At 46.2% G+C, this 25337-nt stretch overlaps 1 protein-coding gene across 11 annotated transcripts in view; it reads left to right on the forward strand.

Annotated features, from left to right (window-relative positions):
- CCDC88B (coiled-coil domain containing 88B) overlaps window positions 1–22222 on the forward strand; it is a 948743-nt gene extending 926521 nt beyond the window's left edge. For all 11 annotated transcript variants that reach the window (XM_068261744.1, XM_068261745.1, XM_068261746.1 and 8 more), the window contains one exon: window positions 21828–22222. In XM_068261744.1, the coding sequence (XP_068117845.1) occupies window positions 21828–22105 (278 nt within the window). In that variant the 3' untranslated portion in view covers window positions 22106–22222. The remainder of the gene's footprint in view (window positions 1–21827) is intronic.
- Window positions 22223–25337: the final 3115 nt, after the last annotated feature.

A 25337-nucleotide genomic window follows, 5' to 3' on the forward strand; every position in this document is an offset into this window, starting at 1 on the left:
TGTTGGCAATGTAAACAAGGGAAAGTGCCCTTTTTAGGGGTACCCAGAAACATTTGTTTCGCCCCCCCCGGGTCTACCGATATCAGCCCGGACAAGATGATCCCTTAGGGACTTGCCCTTCCTATAAACAAATCTGGGGGTGGCCCTACAGACCGACAGCAACTGGGGATCCGCAGTAACCATGGGCCAAAACCTGACTATCATATCCCTTAAAATGGTGGATTCACGACAATAAGTAGTGATGAAATTCAATTCTCCCCTCTCACCATCACTTATCTTTTCCTTGTAAGTTCTCAGTGTTTCTCTTCCCATCCTCCCTACCTCACTGGCCAATTCCTCACATTTTTTGCGATTATAGCCCCGTTTTACAAAGTCATCAGTGAGGAGCTGCGATTGTCTGCGATAAAGCTCATCAGATGAAGTAATTCTTCTCACCCCGATGTATTGACTCTTAGGGAGTCCATCAATGAGGGGCTTCGGGTGGCAACTTGTGGCTAATAAAAAGCCATTTTTATCTGTCTCCTTTCTATACACATCCGTTTCAAAGCTACCATTTCTTACCCTAACCTCCACATCAAGGAAATGCAAAACCTCTTTATCATAATCCATCTTAAATTTCATGGTTTCATGTACACTATTGAGCTCCTCGAAAAACAACAGCAGCTCCTCCTCTGAACCTGTCCATCCAAAAAATAGATCGTCAATAAATCTGCAGAACCCCCTAATCTTCCCATGGTGGCCCCCATTCAAAATGAATGTGTTTTCAAAACCTAACATAACAATGTTTGCCACTGTAGGGGCATAAGGGGCCCCCATGGGAATGCCAAGGGTCTGCAGAAAATAATCACTGCCAAATCTAAAATAAGCATGTGAAAGGCTGAACTCAAGTATGGTGAGAATGAACAAGAGCAACTCATTGCTGATCCCTTCATTCATCTTCAATCTGTTTTCAACAGCACTTAAAGCTTCATTGTGGACAATATTGTTATAAAGGTTAACGACGTCCAAGCTGACCAGATAACTCAAATCATCAACAACAATCCTGTCCAGCATGTTCAAAAACTGGGTGGTGTCCCTGAGGCACCTCTCCTCAGCTTTAACAACAGGCTGGAGCCAGGTGTCCACAAAGATCCCCAACGGTTCCAAGAGGGAATCAACAGCAGAAACAATAGGCCGCCCGGGGGGATGTAGCAAGTCCTTATGTACCTTGGGCAGTGTGTAGAAAACCGGTACCCTGGGTTTATCTTTCTTCAGTGCACCACATAACTCATTACTGATGATATTGCCACTTGCTGCCTCATCTAGCAATCTATCAATCTCAATCTTAAAGTCCCGAGTGGGGTCATCTTGTAGTAATCTATACACTGAGTTGTCCATCAACTGTCGTTTGGCCTCCTTGATATAATCACATTTATTTTGCACGACAATTGCACCCCCCCCCCCCCCCCTTATCTGCTTTCTTAATGATAATCGAAGAATCCCTCTTAAGACTAGTGAGTGCCCTCTGCTCAGCTTTAGATAAATTATATGACATCTTCCTGGTGGATAAAGCCTTCTTTGTTTCTGCTAACACAGTTTTTTCAAACAAATCAAGAGCAGTACTAGTCAGCGGTGCATCTGCATAACTTTTAGACCTCAGCTTATCAGGGACGTCTAAAGCTAAGCAGAGGGCACTCACTAGTCTTAAGAGGGATTCTTCGATTATCATTAAGAAAGCAGATAAAGAGGGGGGGGCAATTGTCGTGCAAAATAAATGTGATTATATCAAGGAGGCCAAACTACAGTTGATGGACAACTCAGTGTATAGATTACTACAAGATGACCCCACTCGGGACTTTAAGATTGAGATTGATAGATTGCTAGATGAGGCAGCAAGTGGCAATATCATCAGTAATGAGTTATGTGGTGCACTGAAGAAAGATAAACCCAGGGTACCGGTTTTCTACACACTGCCCAAGGTACATAAGGACTTGCTACATCCCCCCGGGCGGCCTATTGTTTCTGCTGTTGATTCCCTCTTGGAACCGTTGGGGATCTTTGTGGACACCTGGCTCCAGCCTGTTGTTAAAGCTGAGGAGAGGTGCCTCAGGGACACCACCCAGTTTTTGAACATGCTGGACAGGATTGTTGTTGATGATTTGAGTTATCTGGTCAGCTTGGACGTCGTTAACCTTTATAACAATATTGTCCACAATGAAGCTTTAAGTGCTGTTGAAAACAGATTGAAGATGAATGAAGGGATCAGCAATGAGTTGCTCTTGTTCATTCTCACCATACTTGAGTTCAGCCTTTCACATGCTTATTTTAGATTTGGCAGTGATTATTTTCTGCAGACCCTTGGCATTCCCATGGGGGCCCCTTATGCCCCTACAGTGGCAAACATTGTTATGTTAGATTTTGAAAACACATTCATTTTGAATGGGGGCCACCATGGGAAGATCAGGGGGTTCTGCAGATTTATTGACAATCTATTTTTTGGATGGACAGGTTCAGAGGAGGAGCTGCTGTTGTTTTTCGAGGAGCTCAATAGTGTACATGAAACCATGAAATTCAAGATGGATTATGATAAAGAGGTTTTGCATTTCCTTGATGTGGAGGTTAGGGTAAGAAATGGTAGCTTTGAAACGGATGTGTATAGAAAGGAGACAGATAAAAATGGCTTTTTATTAGCCACAAGTTGCCACCCGAAGCCCCTCATTGATGGACTCCCTAAGAGTCAATACATCAGGGTGAGAAGAATTACTTCATCTGATGAGCTTTATCGCAGACAATCGCAGCTCCTCACTGATGACTTTGTAAAACGGGGCTATAATCGCAAGAAATGTGAGGAATTGGCCAGTGAGGTAGGGAGGATGGGAAGAGAAACACTGAGAACTTACAAGGAAAAGATAAGTGATGGTGAGAGGGGAGAATTGAATTTCATCACTACTTTTTGTCGTGAATCCACCATTTTAAGGGATATGATAGTCAGGTTTTGGCCCATGGTTACTGCAGATCCCCAGTTGCTGTCGGTCTGTAGGGCCACCCCCAGATTTGTTTATAGGAAGGGCAAGTCCCTAAGGGATCATCTTGTCCGGGCTGATATCGGTAGACCCGGGGGGGTGAAACAAATGTTTCTGGGTACCCCTAAAAAGGGCACTTTCCCTTGTTAACATTGCCAACACTGCAATAACATAATTAAAGGGCCCAAGGTCCATCACCCTCGGTCAGGTGAGGGTATATTGCTTAGGGATTATGCCACTTGTGACACAAAAGGTGTTATTTATTTCATCAAGTGTCCCTGTGGTCTGGCCTACGTGGGGCAGACCACAAGGGACATCAAGACCAGATTAAATGAGCACAAAAGTAATATCAAAAAAACAAAAAAGGTCACAGGGGGTGAGCAAGAGGATTCTAGAAAGGATCCACCGCTTGCTAGGCATTTTTCGGACCAGGGCCACAGTGTGAGTCAATTGCGCTGGCAGGTTCTGGAGGTGGTCCCTAGACATGAAGGCAGAGATCATGTTAAGGAACTTTTGAGGAGGGAGGCCTGGTGGATGGACAGGCTGGGGACGCAGTCGCCAGGTGGCTTAAATGAGGACTTCAGCCTCAGGTGTTTTTTATAGAATTAGCTGTTCATAGGGTTAAAATGTAATAGGTATGGGTCCCACCCCCTTAGATAAGGTGTGGTCAGGTACAATGATTGTATAAATGTGTTATTCCTGTGAGACACTTCGAGCACTTGAGAAAGGGCACCTTGCCCGAAACGTTGTGCTGGTAGTGATATGCTGTGTATACTTGTTGTAACACTTCAATAAATGTAATCGTTGGATAAGCATCCGAAGAGGGTTGAGATCCTTATGGAGATTGTGTGGATTTACTGTAAATAAACACCAACAGCAGGAGGTTCCGGACAGCAGTCATGAAGCCCACATTGTGTCCAATGCACAACTGGGACAGCACAGTTTTCAAGACAGACACCTCGGAATTATTATTTTTTTACAACACTATTGTAGTGGCGTAATAGCTAGTGGTGCATGGCAGCAGCGCATAATTCTGTGGACCCTAGCATTGGGAACACAGACAGCAGGAGGATAAGTACAGAAGCAGCAGCAGGAGGAGGAGTGACTTGTGGCAGTAGGCAATGTAACGGGTCATGGTACCTAGCATTTGTAGCACGGCTGTAAATAAACACCAACAGCAGGAGGTTCCGGACAGCAGTCGTGAAGCCCACATTGTGTCCAATGCACAACTGGGACAGCACAGTTTTCAACACAGACACCTCAGAATTTTTTTTTTTTACAACACTATATAGCTATTGTAGTGGCGTAATAGCTAGTGGTGCATGGCAGCAGCGCATAATTCTGTGGAACCTGGCGGTGGGAACATAGACAGCAGGAGGATAAAAATCAGAGCTGCGTAATATGTTGGTGCTTTATAAATACAATAAATAAATACAGCAGGAGAAGTGACGTTTGGCAGCAGGCAATGTATTCTGTGGACCCTAGCGGTGGGACCACAGACAGCAGGATGTTAGGTTGATGTCAAACAATAATTCCCAGGCACCTCATGTCCTCCTCTCGCCGACAACAGGTGCCTGGAGCGTGCCTTCAATCCAGGCCTGGTTGATCTTCAAAAATGTCAGTCTGTCCACGCCCTCTGTGGAAAGACGAGAGCGCTTCTCGGTGACCACGCCACCAGCCGCACTGAAGCACCTCTCGGACAGCACGCCGGAAGAGGGGGCAAGACAATACTTCCAGGGCGTACTGCACCAGCTCACTCCAGATCTGCAAGAACTCCACCCAGTACTCCACGGGGTCCACAGGCTCCTCGCTACCGGTGTCAAGTTTACTGAAGGACCTCATGTAGTCGGCCACCATCCAGGTCTTGCGCTGGCTGTGACTTTGAGAGGAAGTGGCTGCTCCTCCTCTCGCGGCTGCTCTACTGTCATGTAGAGCGCCTTCGGCAATGACAGCAGGTCTCCAGGACGCCTGCCGCTGCTGCTGGCCACAGACACCGGCTGCTGTGCTGGCTGGAAAGGGACAGAGGGGGTGGAAGGCTGGGGGAAGGCTTCCTCCAATCAATGAACAAGGATCTCCTGCAACTCCCTTGTTTGCTGCTCACGGTCTCCAGCAGGCAGAACCTGAGCCCACCTACCCCTCAGCCGTGGGTCCAGGATCATGCTTATGCAGCCGTCCTCCCTCGCTTGCATCTGCTTGACCCTGGGGTCTGTGCGCAGGCAGCGCAGCATGTATGATGCCATGGGGAACAGGGTGGTCCGTCCAGCAGAGACATCAGGGTCAGCGGCCGCAACGCTGTCCTTCTCCTCCTGTGGCCCCTGAGCCTCTTCCTCCTCTCTCCACCCTCGCACCACTGCAGCAGCGATCCGCTGTTCCCGCTCAGCAGCAATGTTCAGCACCTCCAACTCCTCCTCATCCTCCTCCAAGGACTCAAATACCTGCACAGCAGTGGACTGCGCAGGTGGCTGCTGTTCCAGCTGGTTCAGGGCCTCCTCTCCCAAATCCACCAAATCGCCAAGTGCCCTGTCCAGCAGACAAACAAAGGGCACGCACTGGCAGAGGGATGCCCGTTCCTCATTGACCAGGTTGGTTCCCCGCAGGAAGGGAGCCAACACCAAGCAGACCTGCTGCATCTGCCCCCACTGTGCGTTGGAGAGGAGCTGGAGTTTGGTGGTGCCGGCGAGAGTGCCCTCGATGATGTGGCAGTTGACAGCCCTCCTCTGCTCAACCAGCCACTCCAACATCGCCAGGGTGGAGTTCCAGCGAGTTGGCACATCGATGACAAGGCGGTGTTGTGGCTGGCCCTCACGCTGCTGGATGTCTGCTGCAGCAGCAGCTGAGCGGTGGAAAGTGCGCACAATTTTCTGCGCCACTTCCAAGAGCTCCTCCATCCCCTGGTAGGTGCGCATGAACTTCTGCACCACCAGGTTGAGGACGTGGGCCAAGCAGGGGACATGGGTCAAGTCTCCCCTGCTGATGGCAGCCAGCAGGTTGGCCGCATTGTCGGACACCACCAATCCAACTTAGAGGCCTCTGGGGGTCAGCCACGTCTTCTCCTGCTCTCTCAGGTAGTGGAGCACGTTTGCTGTGGTCAGACTGTTCTTCCCCAGGCTTTTCATCTCCAGCAGTGCTTTGCAATGGTGGGCCTTAACGCTGCTGTTGAGGCGGGGTCGCTTGGTGGCGGGAGCTGCTGCTTCTCCCCTGACCCCGCGTGGTGGCACCACATAGTAAGTGACTGATGCTGCTGCTGCCACTGATGCGCCCGAGGATGGACCTGCTGATTCCACCAGGCTGACCCAGTGGGCCGTGAAGGACAGGTAGCGGTCTGTCCCAAAATGGCTGCTCCATGAATCCATGGTGACGTGGATCCGCGCACTCACGGCATGATTGAGCCCACGTTCGCCATAGCAAAACGGTGCAGTGCTGGGATCGCCGTGCGGGAGAAATAGTGGCTGCTTGGGATTTGCCACTCCGGGATCCCAAACTGCAGCAGCGCTCTCATGTCACTCCCCTCCTGTACAAAGGAGTATGGCAGAAGCTGGGAGCACATGACCCGGGCAAGCAACCCATTCAGCACCCGGATGCACCTGTTGGTGGGAGTCAGCACCTTGGTCACACCGGGGAACGGCTCGCTGAGCAGGGTCTGGCGGCGTTTGCCTGCACAGGAGGAAGAGGAGGCCATTGTGGAGGGAGCTGATGAGGCCACTGAGGACTGGCTGCCCGGGGAAGAACAAAGAGTTACTGCTGTGCTCCTGCTGCTGCTGCTGCTGCTGCTGGATGGGCAGGAGGGTGGGATGCTGCTGCTGCTGCTGAAGTCTGTGCAGTGGCTGTCTGGCTCTAACCACTGCCTGCGCCACTGTCCTTCAGCTTCATAAACTCACTGTACTCATTGAAATGTCTGGTCTCTAAGTGGGTCTGCAGGCAATAGGTACTCAACTTGTTGAGATCGCGACCTCTGCTCAGACTGACACCGCAAGTGTGGCAAATTGCACGGATCTTGTTGTCTTTGCACGTAGTGAAGAACCGCCAGACTGGGGATTTCAGCTTGCCCTTTGAGCTTGAGGGCTGGGGATTTTTATTGCCCTTGGAGGGTTGTGTTTTTTTCTGTTTGCTTGGATGTTTGCTGCGGGTGGTGGTAGCGGCTGAAGCAGCAGGCTGTGGCTCCTGCCTTCCACGCCCTGTGCTGGCCGCCTTGCTGCTGCCATGCCTCTGCGCCAGAGACTCCTCCTCCTCTGATGACAAGCTGCCTTCAACCAACTGTGCTGGAGGTACTGGTGGCACATAGGAAGGATCCAGCAGCACATCATCATCATCCCCAAACATCTCCTCTGAGCCCGTCTCAACCAACTACTCTACCCCAACATCCCCTGCATCACGCCTCTCCTCTTCAGCACCAACAACAAACTGCTCCACCTCTAACTCCTCCTCCTCCTTGCATGTCCCTGTCATGTCCACCTCAAACTGCTCCAAAACATCCCTGTAAATGCTTGCAATCCCCGGGGTGAAGAAAGAGCTCACTGAGGGCAGGCTGGTTGCTGGGGTCGTCATGACCTCAAGCGGTGGTGGAGGCCTGCTGCGGACCGGAGTGCTGGTGGTGGTGACACTGGTCTCGCTGGTGCTGGAGGTCTGACTGGAAACGGTGGCTTGCTGCTCCGCCATCATTTCCACCACAGCCGGCACCTGACTGTCCGAAATAGGCCTGGGGCAACGACCTGTCTCAAAGATGGGCGCAACACGCTCTTCTCCCTCCTCCACAACTCTGCGGTCAGTGGCTGGCGGCAGACCAGTCACAGACCTGCTGGTGCTGCCAGTGGCTGCTGCAATGGCGCTGCCTCTCCTGGTGGTGCCTCGCCCTCTACCTCTGCCAGTCATTGTACAATTATACAAATACAATAAGAAAGAAAATATATGCGTAGAAAAGGGCGGGAAAGGGTGTAACCTTTAATAAAGAGTCTGAGTTGGTGGTGACTGGTGGTGACTGAGTGACAACAAAAAATGAAAGTTTTTGTTTTTTTTATTTAAATAGTAGTAGTACTACTAACAGTAGTCCGGCGCCCACCAGGGCAGCCACGGTCACATCGGCTCTCAGCACTGTTCAGTGTTTAGTTTTAGTAGTGTAGTCTACAGTAGTCACTAACTCGTGTGACAGACAGTGACAATTAAAGTCGGTCACAAACGGTCGGATGCAATCAATCAATAGGGTCGGGCAGATGACAGTAACAGATCACAACTGATGCTGGCCTGTGAAGTAACTATTACACAGTACAGAAGCTAATAAACTCACAGACTAACAGTAGTAATTAAGTAAACGAGTAGTAGTAGTAGTAGTAGTAGTAGTAGTATGCAACTAACTATAAAAACCCTATTGCACTACACAATAACTAAGTCGTGTGGCAGACAGTGAGTGACAATTAAAGTCAGTCACACACGGTCGGACGCAATCAATCAATAGGGTCGGGCAGATGACAGTCACAGATCACAACGGATGCTGGCCTGTGAAGTAACTATTACACAGTACAGAAGCTAATAAACTCACAGACTAACAGTAGAAATTAAGTTAACGAGTAGTAGTAGTAGTAGTGGTAGTAGTAGGCAACTAACTATAAATCCCTAGTGTACTACACAATAACTAAGTCGTGTAGCAGACACAACGGATGCTGGCCTGTAAAGTAACTATTATTATAACTCCAATAACTAGCTGGAAACTCATGTATTATTAAAGATGATTCTAAACCTCAAAAAATTCTAAACTCCTGAAAGTAATTTTCTAAGGATCATTTGCCAATCAATTCAAAGTGAAGTATGCATATCCTTGATATATAAAGACCAAGAACTTAACACAAGACAACAGCGCATTTTAGTTTAAATTAGTTTAGTTTAGTCTAATTTTGTTAGTTTAGTTTAAATTAGTTCAGTAAGAATATATCACAGGAATATTGGAATCTTGTAATGTATAAGACATTTATAATTATGGGATCATATCTTGATTATTGGTTATTTTGAATTAGAGTCTTGGATCTATATAGTGATGGTGTTGTAACATAAGTGAACCATGGAGATAGAACAGGGATGCGTCCTCTGGAGTCTCAGTAGGGAGGTTAGTTGATGCCCCCATTCTCCGGGAGGTTCTGTTCCTTGGGAAATCTCTATAAACAAGATCTTAAAATTTACACCATTACAGGATCACAGGATCATATCACACTAAGGTAGCATAAATTTAAGATATGATTAACATTTTTATATATATAATATTGGGTATAATGAAAGACCAAAGGGAAAATGTCTGATTTAGTTTAATTATAATTTTTTTGACTGTAATTTATATTCAGATAATTTTTTTTATTATTTACATAATCTTTTGTACAGGTTATTTTATATTATTTGTTTAAAGAGAATCTGTATTGTTAAAATCGCACAAAAGTAAACATACCAGTGTGTTAGGGGACATCTCCTATTCCCCTCTGTCACAATTTCGCCGCTCCCCGCCGCATTAAAAGTAGTCAAAAACAGTTTTAAAAAGTTTGTAAACAAACAAAATGGCCACCAAAACAGGAAGTAGGTTGATGTACAGTATGTCCACACATAGAAAATACATCCATACACAATCAGGCTGTATACAGCGGAAGCAGTAGATTTGGGCGCATGAGACAAGTGGACAAAAAGGGCGCCCCATTCACTCCCATTATAAACATCGTTTATCGGGCGCCGAACGGGGAGAAAAAGGCGCCCGAGATTATTAACGTTTTAACAAACGGCGCCCGGAGAATTTTAAGGATTTATGACTATGTTTGTGATGATTTAACTTTACAAAATCAGCCCGTGATGAATAACGTTTACAAAGATACTAAATCACTATTTACAAAACATTTCTAAAACATTATTATCCACCCAAAAAAATGAATTACATTTTTTATTTATTAATGTCTGTAAAACATTATTATCCATAGGGGGTCTTAGGTTTAGGCACCAACAGGGGGGTCTTAGGTTTAGGCACCAACAGGGGGGTCTTAGGTTTAGGCACCAACAGGGGGGTCTTAGGTTTAGGCACCAACAGGGGGGTCTTAGGTTTAGGCACCAACTGGGGGGTCTTAGGTTTAGGCACCAACAGGGGGGTCTTAGGTTTAGGCACCAACTGGGGGGTCTTAGGTTTAGGCACCAACAGGGGGGTCTTAGGTTTAGGCACCAACAGGGGGGTCTTAGGTTTAGGCACCAACTGGGGGGTCTTAGGTTTAGGCACCAACAGGGGGGTCTTAGGTTTAGGCACCAACTGGGGGTCTTAGGTTTAGGCACCAACAGGGGGGTCTTAGGTTTAGGCACCAACAGGGGGGTCTTAGGTTTAGGCACCAACAGGGGGTCTAGGGGTTAGGGAGAGGTACAGGGAGGGTTTTTAACAAACGTTAAAATAAGTTTCAGTGTACAAATAGGGAAGATTAACGTTTTAAGAATTGCCGATCTCATACACATTATTTAGTGATTTATAAATTCTTAAAACACTATTTCTAAACAAAATTGTACACAATATTTCAATAAACGATAATACTGTTTATCGTTTACACCACGCGCCCTTTTTTCCCAACGCCCTTTTTTGATGTACCCGTATACAGCCTTCCTTTTGAATCTCAAGAGATCATTTGTGTTTTTCCCCCTGCAGCTCACTGAAGAGTTACAAGCTGATTGTTTCTGCCCGGTTGTCTGTAATTCTGCAGTATGTGACTCATCAGTATGTGAACAGAGGATTTATCCAGCTTGTAAAAGATAAGAGAGCAGAGAAAAGCTGGCTTATGTAAATAACACACACACACAGGGGAGTGTGCATAGAGGGGGCCTGCAGTGGGGGCATGCATAGCAGATCATACTGAAGAGTTGGCAGCCTTCCAGACACAGGTTGACAAGTCTGACAGGGGAAAGATGAGCTTATTTATTACAGAGATGGTGATAGTATAAAGTGCTGCAGTAAGCCAGAGCACATTATAATAGGTTTAGGAACCTGTAGGATGGTAGAAAACACAATGACATTTTTGTTACAGAGTCCCTTTAAACAAAGAATGTTATTATGTATAAAGTGTATCTCTGTTATTATACATGATATGTCAATGGCATATTTGTTAAAAATTTGAAATTCCAATAAAAAATATTGAAAACTAAAGTAACTATTACACAGTACAGAAGCTAACAAACTTACAGACTAACAGTAGAAATTAAGTAAACGAGTAGTAGTAGTAGTAGTAGTAGTAGTAGTAGTAGTAGTAGTAGTAGTGGTAGGTAGTAGTAGTACGCAACTAACTATAAATCCCTAGTGTACTACACAATAACTAAGTCGTGTGGCAGACAGTGAGTGACAATTAAAGTTGGTCAAACACGGTCGGACGAAATCAATCAATAGGGTCGGGCAGATGACAGTCACAGATCACAACGGATGCTGGCCTGTGAAGTAACTATTACACAGTACAGAAGCAAATAAACTCACAGACTAACAGTAAAAATTAAGTAAATGAGTAGTAGTAGTACTGTAGTAGTGGTAGTAGTAGTAGTACGCAAGTAACTATAAAAACTAGGGGTGGGACGACGAATCCTGCGAATCCACGAATCCCTCGAATATTAGGAAATATTTGAGATTTGTGGATTCGAATCCCAACGCCATTTTCCACTACACGAATCCGCCGAATCCCGACGCTGCATCGTCGTGCATCCGCCGCTCGCACTCGTCCTCCTCCGACCCCCCCGCGCCTCCTTCGCCCGCCCGCATACTGTATCAACTCACCTATCCATAGCGGAGCGCAGAGCGGCAGACCTCTCGCTGACTTCCTGGTTCCCCCTAGTGACCGGCTCTTACAATGACGTCATCAGTAAGAGCCGGACCGGCCACTAGAGGGAACAGGGAAATAACGAAGAGGTCTGCTGCTCGGCGGTCCACGGGAAAGGTGAGTAGATTCTTATGCAGGGGTGAGCGGAAGAGGCACGGGGGACCCAGGGGGCCATGGGGGGGTTGGCAGTAAGCGGAGGAGGCACGGGGGGGGGGGGGGGGTTCTACCTACCGGACACTATCCTTACCTACCTACCTACAGGCCGCTATACCTACCTACCTACAGGCCCCTATACCTACCTAAAGGCCCCCTATATCTACCTAAAGGCCCCCTATACGTACCTACCTATCTACCTAAAGGCCCCTATACCTACCTAAAGGCCCCTATACCTACCTACCTACCTAAAGGCCCCTATACCTACCTACCTAAAGGCCCCTATACATACCTACCTACCTACCTACAGGCCACTATACCTACCTACAGGCCTCAATACCTACAGGCCCCCTATACGTACCTACCTAATTAAGGCACCTATACCTACCTACCTACCTACCGGACACTATACCTACCTACCTACAGGCAACTATACCTACCTACAGGCCACTATACCTACCGGCCACTATCCTTACCTACCTACCTACAGGCCGCTATACCTACCTACCTACCTACAGGCCGCTGTACCCACCTACCTACAGGCCCCTATACCTACCTAAAGGCCCCCTATACCTACCTAAAGGCCCCCTATACGTAACTACCTACCTACCTAAAGGCCTCTATACCTACCTAAAGGCCCCTATACCTACCTACTTACCTAAAGGACCCTATACCTACCTACCTACCTACCTACAGGCCACTATACCTACCTACAGGCCTCAATACCTACCTACCTACCCACCTACCTACAGGACCCCCTATACGTACCTACCTACCTAAAGGCACCTATACCTGCCTACCTACATACCTACCTATACTTAAGGCCCTATACCCTGCTACCTATACTGAAGGTCCCTTTACCTACCTACCTAAAGGCCCCTATACCTACCTACATACCTACCTATAATTAAGGCCCTATACCCTGCTACCTATACTGAAGGTTCCTTTACCTACCTACCTACCTAAAGGCCCCTATACCTACCTACCTACCAATACTTAAGGCCCTATACCCTGCTACCTATACTGAAGGTCCCTTTACCTACCTACCTACCTATCTATATTGAAGGCACATGTACCTTACTACCTATACTGAAGGCCCCTATACCTAGCTACCTACCTATACTGAAGGCACATATACCCTGCTACCTATACTGAAGGCATATATACCCTGCTACCTATACTGAAGGCCCCTATACCTAGTTACCTACCAATACTGAAAGCACATGTACTGTGCTACCTATACTGAAGGCCCCTATACCTTGCTACCGATACTGAAGGCACATGTACCTTGCTACCGATACTGAAGGCCTCTATACCCTGCTACCTACCTATACTAAAGGCACATATACCCTGCTACCTATACTGAAGGCCCATATACCCTGCTACCTATACTGAAGGCCCATATACCCTGCTACCTATACTGAAGGCCCATATACCCTGCTACCTATACTGAAGGCCCATATACCCTGCTACCTATACTGAAGGCCCATATACCTTGCTACCTTTACTGAAAGCTACCAATATTGAAGGCACCCATACCTAGCTAGCTATACTGAAGGCACCTTTACCTCGCTACCTATGCCTGGGTACCTATACTGCGGGCAACTATACCACGGATCGCACAATTCTTATGTGCAGGATTCGTTAGATTCGGGATTCGAAAGGTTCGAGATATTCGAGAACCTTTTTAGATTCGGATCCGGATTCGGATTCGAAGAAATTGTGGATTCGTCCCATCCCTAATAAAAACCCTATTGTACTACACAATAACTAAGTTGTGTGGCAGACAGTGAGTGACAATTAAAGTCGGTCAAACACGGTGGGACGCAATCAATCAATAGGGTCGGGCAGATGACAGTCACAGATCACAACTGATGCTGGCCTGTGAAGTAACTATTACAAAGTACAGAAGCTAATAAACTCACAGACTAACAGTAGAAATTAAGTAAACGAGTAGTAGTAGTAGTAGTGGTAGTACACAACTAACTATAAATCCCTAGTGTACTACACGATAACGAACTCGTGTGACAATGAGTGACAGTTAAAGTCAGTCACACACGGTCGGACGCAATCAATCAATAGGGTCGGGCAGATGACAGTCACAGATCACAACGGATGCTGGCCTGTGAAGTAACTATTACACAGTACAGAAGCTAATAAACTCACAGACTAACAGTAGAAATTAAGTAAACGAGTAGTAGTAGTAGTAGTAGTAGTAGTAGTGGTAGTGGTAGTAGTAGTACGCAACTAACTATAAATCCCTAGTGTACTACACAATAACAGCGAGTGACAATTAAAGTCGGTCACACACGGTCGGACGCAATCAATCAATAGGGTCGGGCAGATGACTGTCACAGATCACAACGGATGCTGGCCTGTACAGTCAGTAACTAACTATTAACTAACACAGTACTGAAGCTAATAAACTAACAGACTACGTCAGTACAAATTAACTAAACTAGTACTAGTACACAACTAACTATAATCCCTAACCTACCTAAGCTAGAAGTAGGCTAAGGCTACCTAGGCTAGCAGGCCTAGCCTGCACACAGAGTAGCACTAGCCTAGCACAGTATACAGTATACACTAGCTAACTAAAAACAATCAAATTGCTATCTAACTATAAATGAGTACAATAAAAGTGTGTAGAATGAAGAAGTTGGATGCAAAACGCTGGGTTTAGCACAAGAAAAGCACTTGCTCTCAGACGCAGCAGCACTGGAGATGCTCTCAGTACCACACAAGTCACTAAGCAAGGACATGGCTCCGCAACATGGCCGCCACCTTATATAGAGGAGGGGAGGGCCAGGCTCCCCTCCTCTGATTGGTTGCTAGGTTTGCCAGGGCCTCGGCTGGAGGACTTCTGATTGGCCCGATGACGTCATCCCCAGATACCAAAGCCGAACCTCGTTATCACCGTGTCATCCGGCCGAATTCGAGTGCTCCTATTCGGGAACTTTCAGATTCAAATTCGGTATCAGCATTCGTGCTTCGGCTTCGACTTCGGCAACCCTGAAAATCTACCCGAATATTCGGGTATATTCGAATTCGAGAGTTCTGATGAGCAACCCTGTGTGACACCACTACTTAAAAAAACCATCTCTAGATCCTACCACATTCGCCAACTACCGCCCAGTGTCACTTCTTCCATTTGCATCCAAATTACTTGAACGCCATATACATGCAGAATTAAGCCATTATTTATCTGCTAATTCCCTACTTGATCAGTTCCAGTCTGGCTTTCACTCTAACCACTCCACAGAAACTGCCCTTATTAAAGTGGCCAATGATCTTCTTACAGCTAAATCCAAAGGTCAATTTTCCATACTCATCCTTCTTAATACAATAATACAATAATACAATAAAATTTCTATATTCTTGACCTGTCTTTAGCATTTGATACTGTCGATCACACCTTACTCCTACAAATAGTTTCAAATGTAGGAATAAAGGGCCTCGCTCTCACATGATTATCTTCCTACCTCTCTGGGAGGTCCTTCATAGTCTCCTACTCAGATCAGATCTCTTCTCCTCATGCTTTGTCTGCTGGGGTTCCTCAAGGCTCTGTCCTTGGTCATCTTTTCCATCTACATGCACAGTCTTGGTGACTTAATCAACTCATTCAGGTTTCAATACCCCCTGTATGCAGACGATACACAACTGTACCTCTCGGCCCCAGACCTTAACTCCCTCCTCAAAATGTGTTCCTGACTGCTTGTCTGCTATATCCTCCTTCATGTCCTCTCGCTTCTTAAAACGTAATATGAGTAAAACAGAACTAATCATTTTTCCACTGTCTCTGCCCACCTCTCTGCCTGAAGTAACAATAAATGTTAATAACACTCCCATAACTTCAGTTCCCAAAGTACGGTGTTTGGGGGTAATATTCGACTCATCTCTCTATTTTACTCCTCATGTTCACTCCATAACCAGCTCCTGCCATCTCCAAATAAGAAACATATCTTGCATCCGACCTTTTCTCACTCAAGACTCAACTAAAATACATGCTCTTAAAATATCTCGTCTGGACTACTGCAACATACTAATTTGTGGACTACCTTCTAACAGACTGGCCCCGCTCCAATCGGTACTGAACTCAGCTGCTCGTCTCATTCATCTCTCTTTTCGATCTTCCTCTGCTTCCCCTTAGAGATGGCCCGAACCTCCGATTTTAGGTTCGCGAACCGGGTTGAGAACACTGCACCATGGCGAGAGTGCAGGCCGTGGCGGTGTTCAAGCCCATATGGGCGCCGGGCTGTGGTAGCTCAATGATAGAACAACAGTGACTGTCCAGCTGATCAAATTTGGTCTGTCCACAATGAAGCAACGACCTTACCGGGTTCCGCAAAAGTTTCGCGAACCGCAGTAGACTTCAATGGGGATGCAAACTTTGAAGACTAGAAACATTTATGCTGGCCACAAAAGTGATGGAAAAGATGTTTGAAGGGGTCTAACACCTGGAGGGGGGCATGGATGAGTGGGATAGATGCCAAAAGTCCCGGGGACAAATCTGGATTTGACGTAAGGCAGCGTTTTAAGGGCAGAAATCACATTGAATGCTAAATTGCAGGACTAAAGTGCTTTCAAACATCTTGCATGTGTATACATCAATCAGGGAGTGTAATTAGAGTACTGCTTCACACTGACACACCAAACTCACTGTGTAACGCACCGCAAACAGCTGTTTGCGTAGTGACGGCCGTGCTGGACTGGTGCGCACCATGGCGAGAGTGCAGGCCGTGGTGGTGTTCAAGCCCATATGGTCGCCGGGCTGTGGTAGCTCAATGATAGAACAACAGTGACTGTCCAGCTGATCAAATTTGGTCTGTCCACAATGAAGCAACAAACTTATTATCTTCTTGTATGTAGGTAGGCATAGGTAGGGGCCCCAGTAGGTAGGTAGGCATAGGTAGGTGTCCCAGAATAGAAAGCTAGGCATAGGTAGGTGTCCCAGTATAGGTAAGTAGGCATAGGTAGGTGTCCCAGTATAGGTAGATAGGCATAGGTAGGTATCCCAGTAGTTAGCTAGGCATAGGTAGGAGTCCCAGTATCGGTAGGTAGGCATAGGTAGGTGCCCCAGTAGTTAGCTAGGCATAGGTAGGAGTCCCAGTATAGGTAGGTAGGCATAGGTAGGAGTCCCAGTATAGGTAGGCAGGCATATGTAGGTGCCCCAGTAGTTAGCTAGGCATAGGTAGGAGTCCCAGTATAGGTAGGTAGGCATAGGTAGGTGCCCTAGTATAGGTAGGTAGGTAGGTAGGTAATCATAGGTAGGTGTCCCCGTATAGGTAAGTAGATGCCCCAGTAGTTAGGTAGGCATAGGTAGGAGACCCAGTATAGATAGTCAGGCAGGGCCTGGCTGGCACAGTAAAAACAATTACCAAGGTCCAGCTGTATAATGCAGTGTCAGTGGGCAACACAAAAAAAAAACACATCAGGAGAACATTAGCTCTCAAAAGAGCTGTTGAGGGGTGCTATTTTAGCAATAACAATCAGCCAGGAGAAAGCTAACAAGCCTACAAGAGCCTAACTAATTTTTCCCTATGAGAGTCTGCCAGCAGCTGTCCCTTCACTAATTACTGCAGGCACACGAGGGAGTGTAAAAGCCAGCACTGCCTGCCTTTTATAAGGGGGCGAGTGGCTCCAGGACAGATTGTTGGCTACAATGTGCCTGCTGACTATGATGTAGAGGGTCAAAGTTGACCCTAATGGCTCACTATGGGGGTGAACCGAACTTCCGCAAAAGTTTGCCTTCACTGGCGAACTCAAACCATCGAAAGTTCGCCTGGAACTGTTCGCAGGCGAACCGTTCGGGCCAAACCCAATAGCAATCTCAGATCTGCACATGATCTTCTGTTGTCCTCCTCTAGAATTACTACCTCACATTCACGTTTACAAAATATTGCACGCGCTTCACCTCTCCTCTGGAATTCCCTCCCACAACACATCCGTCACTCGCCAACCTTTGTTACCTTTAAACGCTCTCAAAAAACGAATTTGTCTTGACAAGCATATGCGCTACCTTAGGCCACTTCCAGGGGAGGACTGGCCCAGGGGGACGGGGGGCAATTGCCCCCCGGGCTGCCCAAATCTTAAGTAATTAGGGCCAGCCGCTGCTATACGCAGCGGCCGCAGACATACCACAGGTGACAGGTTCGCAGTGGGGATCGCAACCTCGCACGATATTTCCCGGCAAGTTGAAGTATCCAATCAGAGAAGGGGCTGAGGCGGCCGGCCGTAGTGTGCCCTTGTGCGTGGCTGCGCCTGCGGTGGATGTGAGCGGCACAAGGACACAAATAGCTTAGGTCCTCTCCGGCCCGGTGGGTTGACCCTGCTTGACTCCTCCCCCCGCCTGGAGCCATTGCCCCCCGCAACGTGCTGCTGTGCCTGCGGTGTCATCGAAGTGAGCTGTCTCACTCTTCAGCTTTCTGTGCTGGGGGCCTGGAGCTGAGGCTACGAGTGGCTGGCTGGCTGTCCTGGCTGGAGGAGTCGGACACTCTGGGGGCTGGGAGTCGGAGATGCCACCTATAGCTGCTTGCTGCTGTGGAGGAGGAGGAGGTGTAGGACTGAGGAGACAGGAGGATAGAGGAGGTCGGGTCCAGGTTGCCAGAGGAGAAGGTGGTTTTTATACATTTTGTTTCTGTACTTCTTCTTCCTTCTTGTCACTGAGTTACTCACACTTTGCTGCCTGCCTGCTACTGCTATCAAATTCAATTCTCTGCCCAGGCCAGTGCCCTCTGAGTTTTTTTTGTGTGATAATCATCCCCATTCTGACCCTGGCCTGAGGGGGAACGTTTTTTCTTCTTGTGGTGTGATTGGCGGCAGGGGAGGGGAGAGGAAGGCAGTTAGGCACTGTCAAACAGGTAGTTGGAGGGGGGTAGGTGTCAGACAAGTAGTTTGTATGGTGGGTGGGCAGGAGTGGGGTTAGGCATCACCAGGTAGGTAGGTTTGTGTGTGTGTGTGTGGGGGGGTTGTTTAAAGGAGTTATCAGGCATTTTTAATGAAATAAGTGCTACTTACCCGGGGCTTCCTCCAGCCCCGCGCTCCCAGTATGTCCCTCGCAGTCAGCCATTCACTGCCGCTGCCTCCCAGTCCCCAGCGATGGCACCAGTCCGACCTGGATGTCGGCCTGTACTGCGCCTGTGCGAGCAGCACTGTCAATCACCGCCACGTGGACCGAAGTGTACTGCGCAGGCGCAGTAGTTCTGCGTCTGCACAGTACGCTCTGGTCCATGTGGCAGTGATTGACAGCGCCGCTCGCACAGGCGCAGTCGGCCTGACGTCATCGCCGGGGGCTGGGAGGCAGCGGCAGCGAACAGCTGACTGCAGAGCTGCGGCAAGGGACATGCTGGGAGCTTGGGGCTGGACGAGCCCTGGGTAAGTAGCACTTATTTTTATAAAAAAAAAAAAAAGCCTGATAACTCCTTTACGGTTAGGCATCAGACACAGACAGGTAGATTGTGCGGAGAAATGGGGTTAGGCATCAGGTACATTGTGTGTGTGTGTGTGTGTGTGTGTGTGTGTCTCTGGGGCTGTTAGTCATCACAATTTGAAGATTTGCACACAAGAAAGATATGGCTTTGGGCTGGGGATGCCGTGAAACGGGCCTCTAGTTTGTGTTGTCCCCCCAGGCCAAAAGGTCCCAGTCCTCCCCTGGCCACTTCCCTTTGACCTAAGGCCAAATTGCACTTCTACTAGGTATCCTAAAACACACTGCCTCTATATATTTGTTGTATACTACCCCTCCTCTTGTCCCCCCCCCCCCCCCCATTCCTTTTAGATTGGAAGCTCGCAAGGGCAGGGCTCTCTCCCCCTTTTATGTCTTGAAAATCATTATACATTTTTTATTATGTTACTTTTATCACTGTCATCACTGTCAATTCTGTATTTTGTATTCTTTATCATTTTTTGTATTTTGTCATAATTACCCGTATTTTTCAGACTATAAGACGCTCCAGACTATAAGACGCACCTAGGTTTAGAGGGCAAAAATCTGGGAAAAAAAATAAACCTTGGAGTGTCTATAGTGCAGGTGCGTCTTGTGGAGCTTCAGGGCAATACAGGGATGCACAACACAGTTCCAAAAGCTATGTTCAGCCACAAATGCACCTAGTAACATGCACTACCAAGCACAGTTAGACCCATGGACCACCTGGTAAGGAAATGGGAAAGCCAGCACATGTAGTTCTTAAAAAAGAATATGCAGTTAGCAGCCACAGTAATCCAGCAGACAGTTATAGGTGAAGCACACTCCTCATTTTCAGCACACCAACTCACATACACTACAGGTCACCACATATACATCCATCAAAGCAAGCTTGCTTGCATTATGATGCATTTTTGTAGTAAGTGTAGCTCTGAACAGCAAAGTTCCTAGTGAAATCCTAATCTAGATCTTCACAGGAATACTAATGATGCCATTTACCAAAGTCACATGAATGAATGTAGCTCAGACCAGACTTTCTTAAGTTTATAGCCTTTTAGCAACTTTGCATATCTGATAGCCCTTTATGACCTCAGTGAATAGCAGCAGACACAGGCATTACTAAGTCGCAGTGTGTAAAACTTCAAACAGCCTTCAGGAATTTCCAAACCTATTCTAGCTCACCAGCCTGTATAAACAACTTGACAGCTTCAGCCATAAACTACTGCTATAGTAAAAACACGCTGAAAGAAGCCTTCTGCACACGCAGCACTCACCACTCATTAACAAGCAGGAAAACATCCAATTGAACTCCCAAGTTACACGGCGTCCCCAGGGTCAGAAGCTATCTTCAATTAGTGCTCCTAATAGGTTGGATCAGCGGTTGGCAAAACTGTGTTCCCCTGTATGGCATGTAATGGCCCATACTCACGGGCAACTTTTTGGGCCTGTCAGCAGCACACGTGAGCGTGTGGGCGACAGGCCGGCGACAGCTCCTCGCCAGGTCCCTCCGCGTACACACGTGGAAGAGGGACCAGCGGCGCGACGGAAGCTGTCGCCGACGTTCCTCCTCCCCCCGCCGGAAGCTCCGTATTCCTCAATGGAGGTTGCTGTCGCTAGTCCGCGTACTCACGCGGACTAGCGACAGTTGCGGCGGAATTGCGGCGGCAACTGTCGCCTGGCGATTGAGCAGTTCAATCGCCTGGCGACATCAGCGACGAGCGAAAGTTCGGGGTGTGCGCCCGTACAACGGCGCATACTCACGGGCGACCTGTCACCGCAACACGTGCGCGCCGCGTGTTGCAGCGACAATTGTAGCCCGTGAGTATGGGCCATTAGGTCCTTGCGATAGTGCAGAGTCCACAGCTCATCAGAAACATCAGTGTGTGTCTCACCCGGAGGGGATGGCTGCAGAGGTCAGCGACATCTTCTCTCTTTCAGGCTTCCCTGATCACGTCATTACACGCAACAGGCACTAGGGGAAGCCTGAAGGAGAGCAGATGTCACCGATCACTGCAGCCATGCCAGCTGCTCCGGGTGAGGCACACACTGATGTTTCTACTAAGCTGTAAACTCTGCAAGCCCACCAAGGCCATGGGAGCACAACAGAACAGGGAGTCCGATCGACAGTGTTCAAATCTGCAGGTTTGCGCAAGTATGACTTCCTGCATTTGCACCATAAGACACACTGACTTTTCCCCCACACTTTTGGGGGAGAAAAAGTGCGTCTTATGGTCCAAAAAATATGGTATGTATCTTGTATATTGGTGTACATTATTGTCTGTATTATTATGCGCCCCATGTTTGTTTCTTACTTTGTACAGCTCCACGGAATATGTTGGCGTTTTATAAATAAATAATCATAATATTATCTGTTTGGATTTGTTTTGCCTTCTTTGTTATAATCAGTGCCATTTATGTGTGTTATCATGTTTGTTGTCTTCTTTATAGGTGAAGTTACTCTGCATCGTAGTAGAAGTTCTGTTAGTATTAGCAGTCAATCAATCCAAATTACACCTCCTCAGTTCCACTTTGCCAAGTTAAGTTCAACTATTCGTACCAGTGAATCATTCAGTGAAGCAGACTCTACACCCCGCGAAAAATTCCGTCTTAGACGTAGAGCACAAGTCATCGATAATGAAGTGGAGGATGTGGTGTCAGAAGAATGGAGAGAGAGGAAACCAAGAGTAACAGAAAAGGCTAAAGCCACCACCACAAATGATGCCTGAAGATATGTCTGTTGAGAATAAGGTTTTAATAAAGCGTATTTACAGGATTTTACTGGTAGAACAGGGATTGCAGTTTTCATGCTTAAAATGAATACATAAAATTAATCTAGAAACTTTTGTATTTCAAACTTTCCTGAATATATTTCAGAATGACAAAGCATATCTAACTATGACAATATTTCAAGTATACATATTTGAATTTCAAGTATACGTATTCGCATGAAACCATTTGAAAAAAGGTGATTATTTTCTACATTCTGCTGTTTTTGCTTTCATTAAAATTCAAAAATTCCCTGCGTTAATAATGAAGTTATTTAACATACATGAGAACTATTAGTTATCTGATCTCATACCGATATAAGGTAATGAGTATGACAGCAGGTCAGTTAGGTTCTTATGTAGAAGGAATGCATAGAGATGTTTAAAACAACTGTGCAATCTCATTAATATTTGCAAAAAAGAACACAGACATGCCTGCCTGGCTCTTCTACTGACCACATACTGTATGCTATTACACCGTTGTTATTGCCTGATGAAGCAGGATCAAACATGCGAAATGCGTTGCATTGTTCTCCAGAGTATGTAAATAAACTTGTTCTATTTGAACTGAATTCCATATTCCAGATGTGGCCTTATCTGAGTTTGTATTTCCCTTTTAAAGCAGCAGGGTCAGCCATACTATGCCAGGAAAAAAATCACATATAAAAGTAGAAAACTACTTGTTTTACTTACATAACAGATGTGTTGTACTGTCCACATTTTGATTTCAGTGAATTTTATAATGTAAATAAAGAGAATTCTGTTGCTGGCATTTGCCATCTTGGTCCCCTCTGACTGAAGCCAATCCTGATGTAATTTCCCCCCTTTTTTAAAAAAAAGAGAATTTTTATTGAATTTTAACATATAACAAAACAAAAACAAAACCATATCCAGCAATAGCAATCATAACAACAATAGGTTTCTACTAGTGAGAAAGAGAGCCATACTTGTACATATTCAGGCATAAGAGCATTCACAAATGTGACCCTTGAATATTTTAATAATAAAGAGCATACAATTAGATCCATTGTAGATATTGTACAGCAACCGTGATTTCCAGGTTGGGGATTGTGGTTTCTATGGCGTTTACCCATTTATGCCATATCTTATCACATTTTTTACATTGATTTCGTGATTGATAGGTTAGTTTGTACAGCGGAAGGGTTGCATTAACAAGTTTTTTCCAGTCTCTGAGTGTGGGAATTGCATGCAATTTCCACCGTATGGTAATGACTTTCCTTGCATAATGGAGGATTCTAATTAACGTTATTTTACCTGTGCTGCAGGCTAAATCTCCCACAATTCCCAACATGCATAACTTTAGATCCATTTGCACCGGTAGCTGTAAACTGTCTCTTAGGAAATGTATTACTGATTTCCCGTACTGGTTGACTAGTGGGCAGTTCCATACACAGTGTACTAAGTCCGCGTTAGGTGCATTGCATTTAAAACATTGACCATTGTATGTTGAACGCAGTTTTGCTAGTTTCATAGGGGTAAAATATGCTTGGTGGAACCATTTTACATTTATTAATTTGTCATTGGAAGCAATAATAGCTTTATTGAAAGATTCTGTATATTCAGACCAATCCTCCTGTGTGATATCTGGGGTAATTGCCAGCCATCTATTCCTAGAAGATTGAATTTTCTTAGTGTTACCGTGAGTAGCTAGAAAATTATATAAGTTAGTAATTTGCTTGGATTTATCATTTTTAAGAAGTTTTTTTTCCAAATCTGATGGAATAAGGGATACACCTGTTAAGCTTAATTGCGACCGGAGGGCATGTCGTAGTTGAAAATACCTGAAGAGGGCATGTTTAGGTAGGCCGAATTCTTCCCGTAGTGTGGTAAAGTCTTTAAATGTTCCATTTACATATAATTGAGATAAATATTTAATATCGTGGGCATGCCAGAAGGATATATATGGGATCGATTGAAGTTGAGGTAGGTTAGGGTTACCCCAGAGAGGGGAATTCTGAGAAATACACCTACCAGGTTCACCAAGCATCTTCCTTGCCCTCCTGTATGTTTTAATGGTATTATGAATGAGAGTTGTTCCCTTGAGTCCAGACACTACTCTATATCTGTAGATTGCTCCACATAATGACTCATAAGATCCAGCAATATCTGCCTCTGTTGCCAAACTAGAATTTGATCTGTCGCTACTTAACCAACTCTGGATGGGGATTAGCTGCGCCGCCAAATGATAAGTAAAAAAGTTGGGCAGAGCCAGACCGCTAAGATGAGTAGGTAATTGGAGGGAGGATAGTGAGATGCGGGGTGAGGAGCCAGACCATATAAAAGAGATTACCATGGAGTCAATTCATTTAAAAAGGGCTTGCTGAATCCACATAGGCGACATTTGCATTACATATAATAGCTTCAGGGCTATAACCATCTTGATAATACAAACCCTTCCACATACATTTAACGGCAAGGAAGACCATTTTTTCAGCTTTATTTCTACTTGTTCCAATAGCGGTATAAGGTTTGTTTCTATAAAGGATTTCACGGGCTGATTTATCCAAACTCCTAGATACTTAAACTTGTCCACAACCTGTAATTGGGATTGTTTAGTGATTATCTGATGATCAAAGGAGTCCACAGGGAACAGAAGTGATTTAGACCAGTTAATGGAGAGGCCTGAGATTTTATAGAATGTTTCATATACTAACAGTACAGCCTCAAGTGAGGGGCCAGGATCCGCCAAATAAACCAACATGTCATCCGCATATAGGGAGATGCGTTCTTCAATCCTGTTTATTTTGAGGCCCTGAATTGTTGAATTAAGACGAATAGCTTGGGCAAGGGGCTCGATGGCAATGGCAAATAAGAGGGGCGACAATGGGCAACCTTGTCGTGTTCCTCTAGCTATGGTAAATAAAGGAGATATTAGGGAATTTATGCGGATTCTTGCCTTTGGTGCATCATATAGGATTCGGAACCACTTTTGAAAAGCGGGTCCAAATCCAAAGTACTGCAAGGCAGTTTTCACATATGGCCACTCTATGGAGTCAAACGCTTTATTGGAGTCTAGGGAAAGTATTATTTTGGTCCTGGAATTCCGATGTGGGTATTGTAAGTAAGAAAATAAATGCCTAATGTTAAGTTTGGTAGAACGCCCAGGAATGAAGCCAGTTTGGTCTGGATGTATGATTGAGGTTATACAATCATTAAGTCTAGTGACTAAAAT

The sequence above is a fragment of the Hyperolius riggenbachi genome, chromosome 11 (genome assembly GCF_040937935.1).
Source record: "Hyperolius riggenbachi isolate aHypRig1 chromosome 11, aHypRig1.pri, whole genome shotgun sequence".
Lineage (NCBI taxonomy): Eukaryota > Metazoa > Chordata > Amphibia > Anura > Hyperoliidae > Hyperolius > Hyperolius riggenbachi.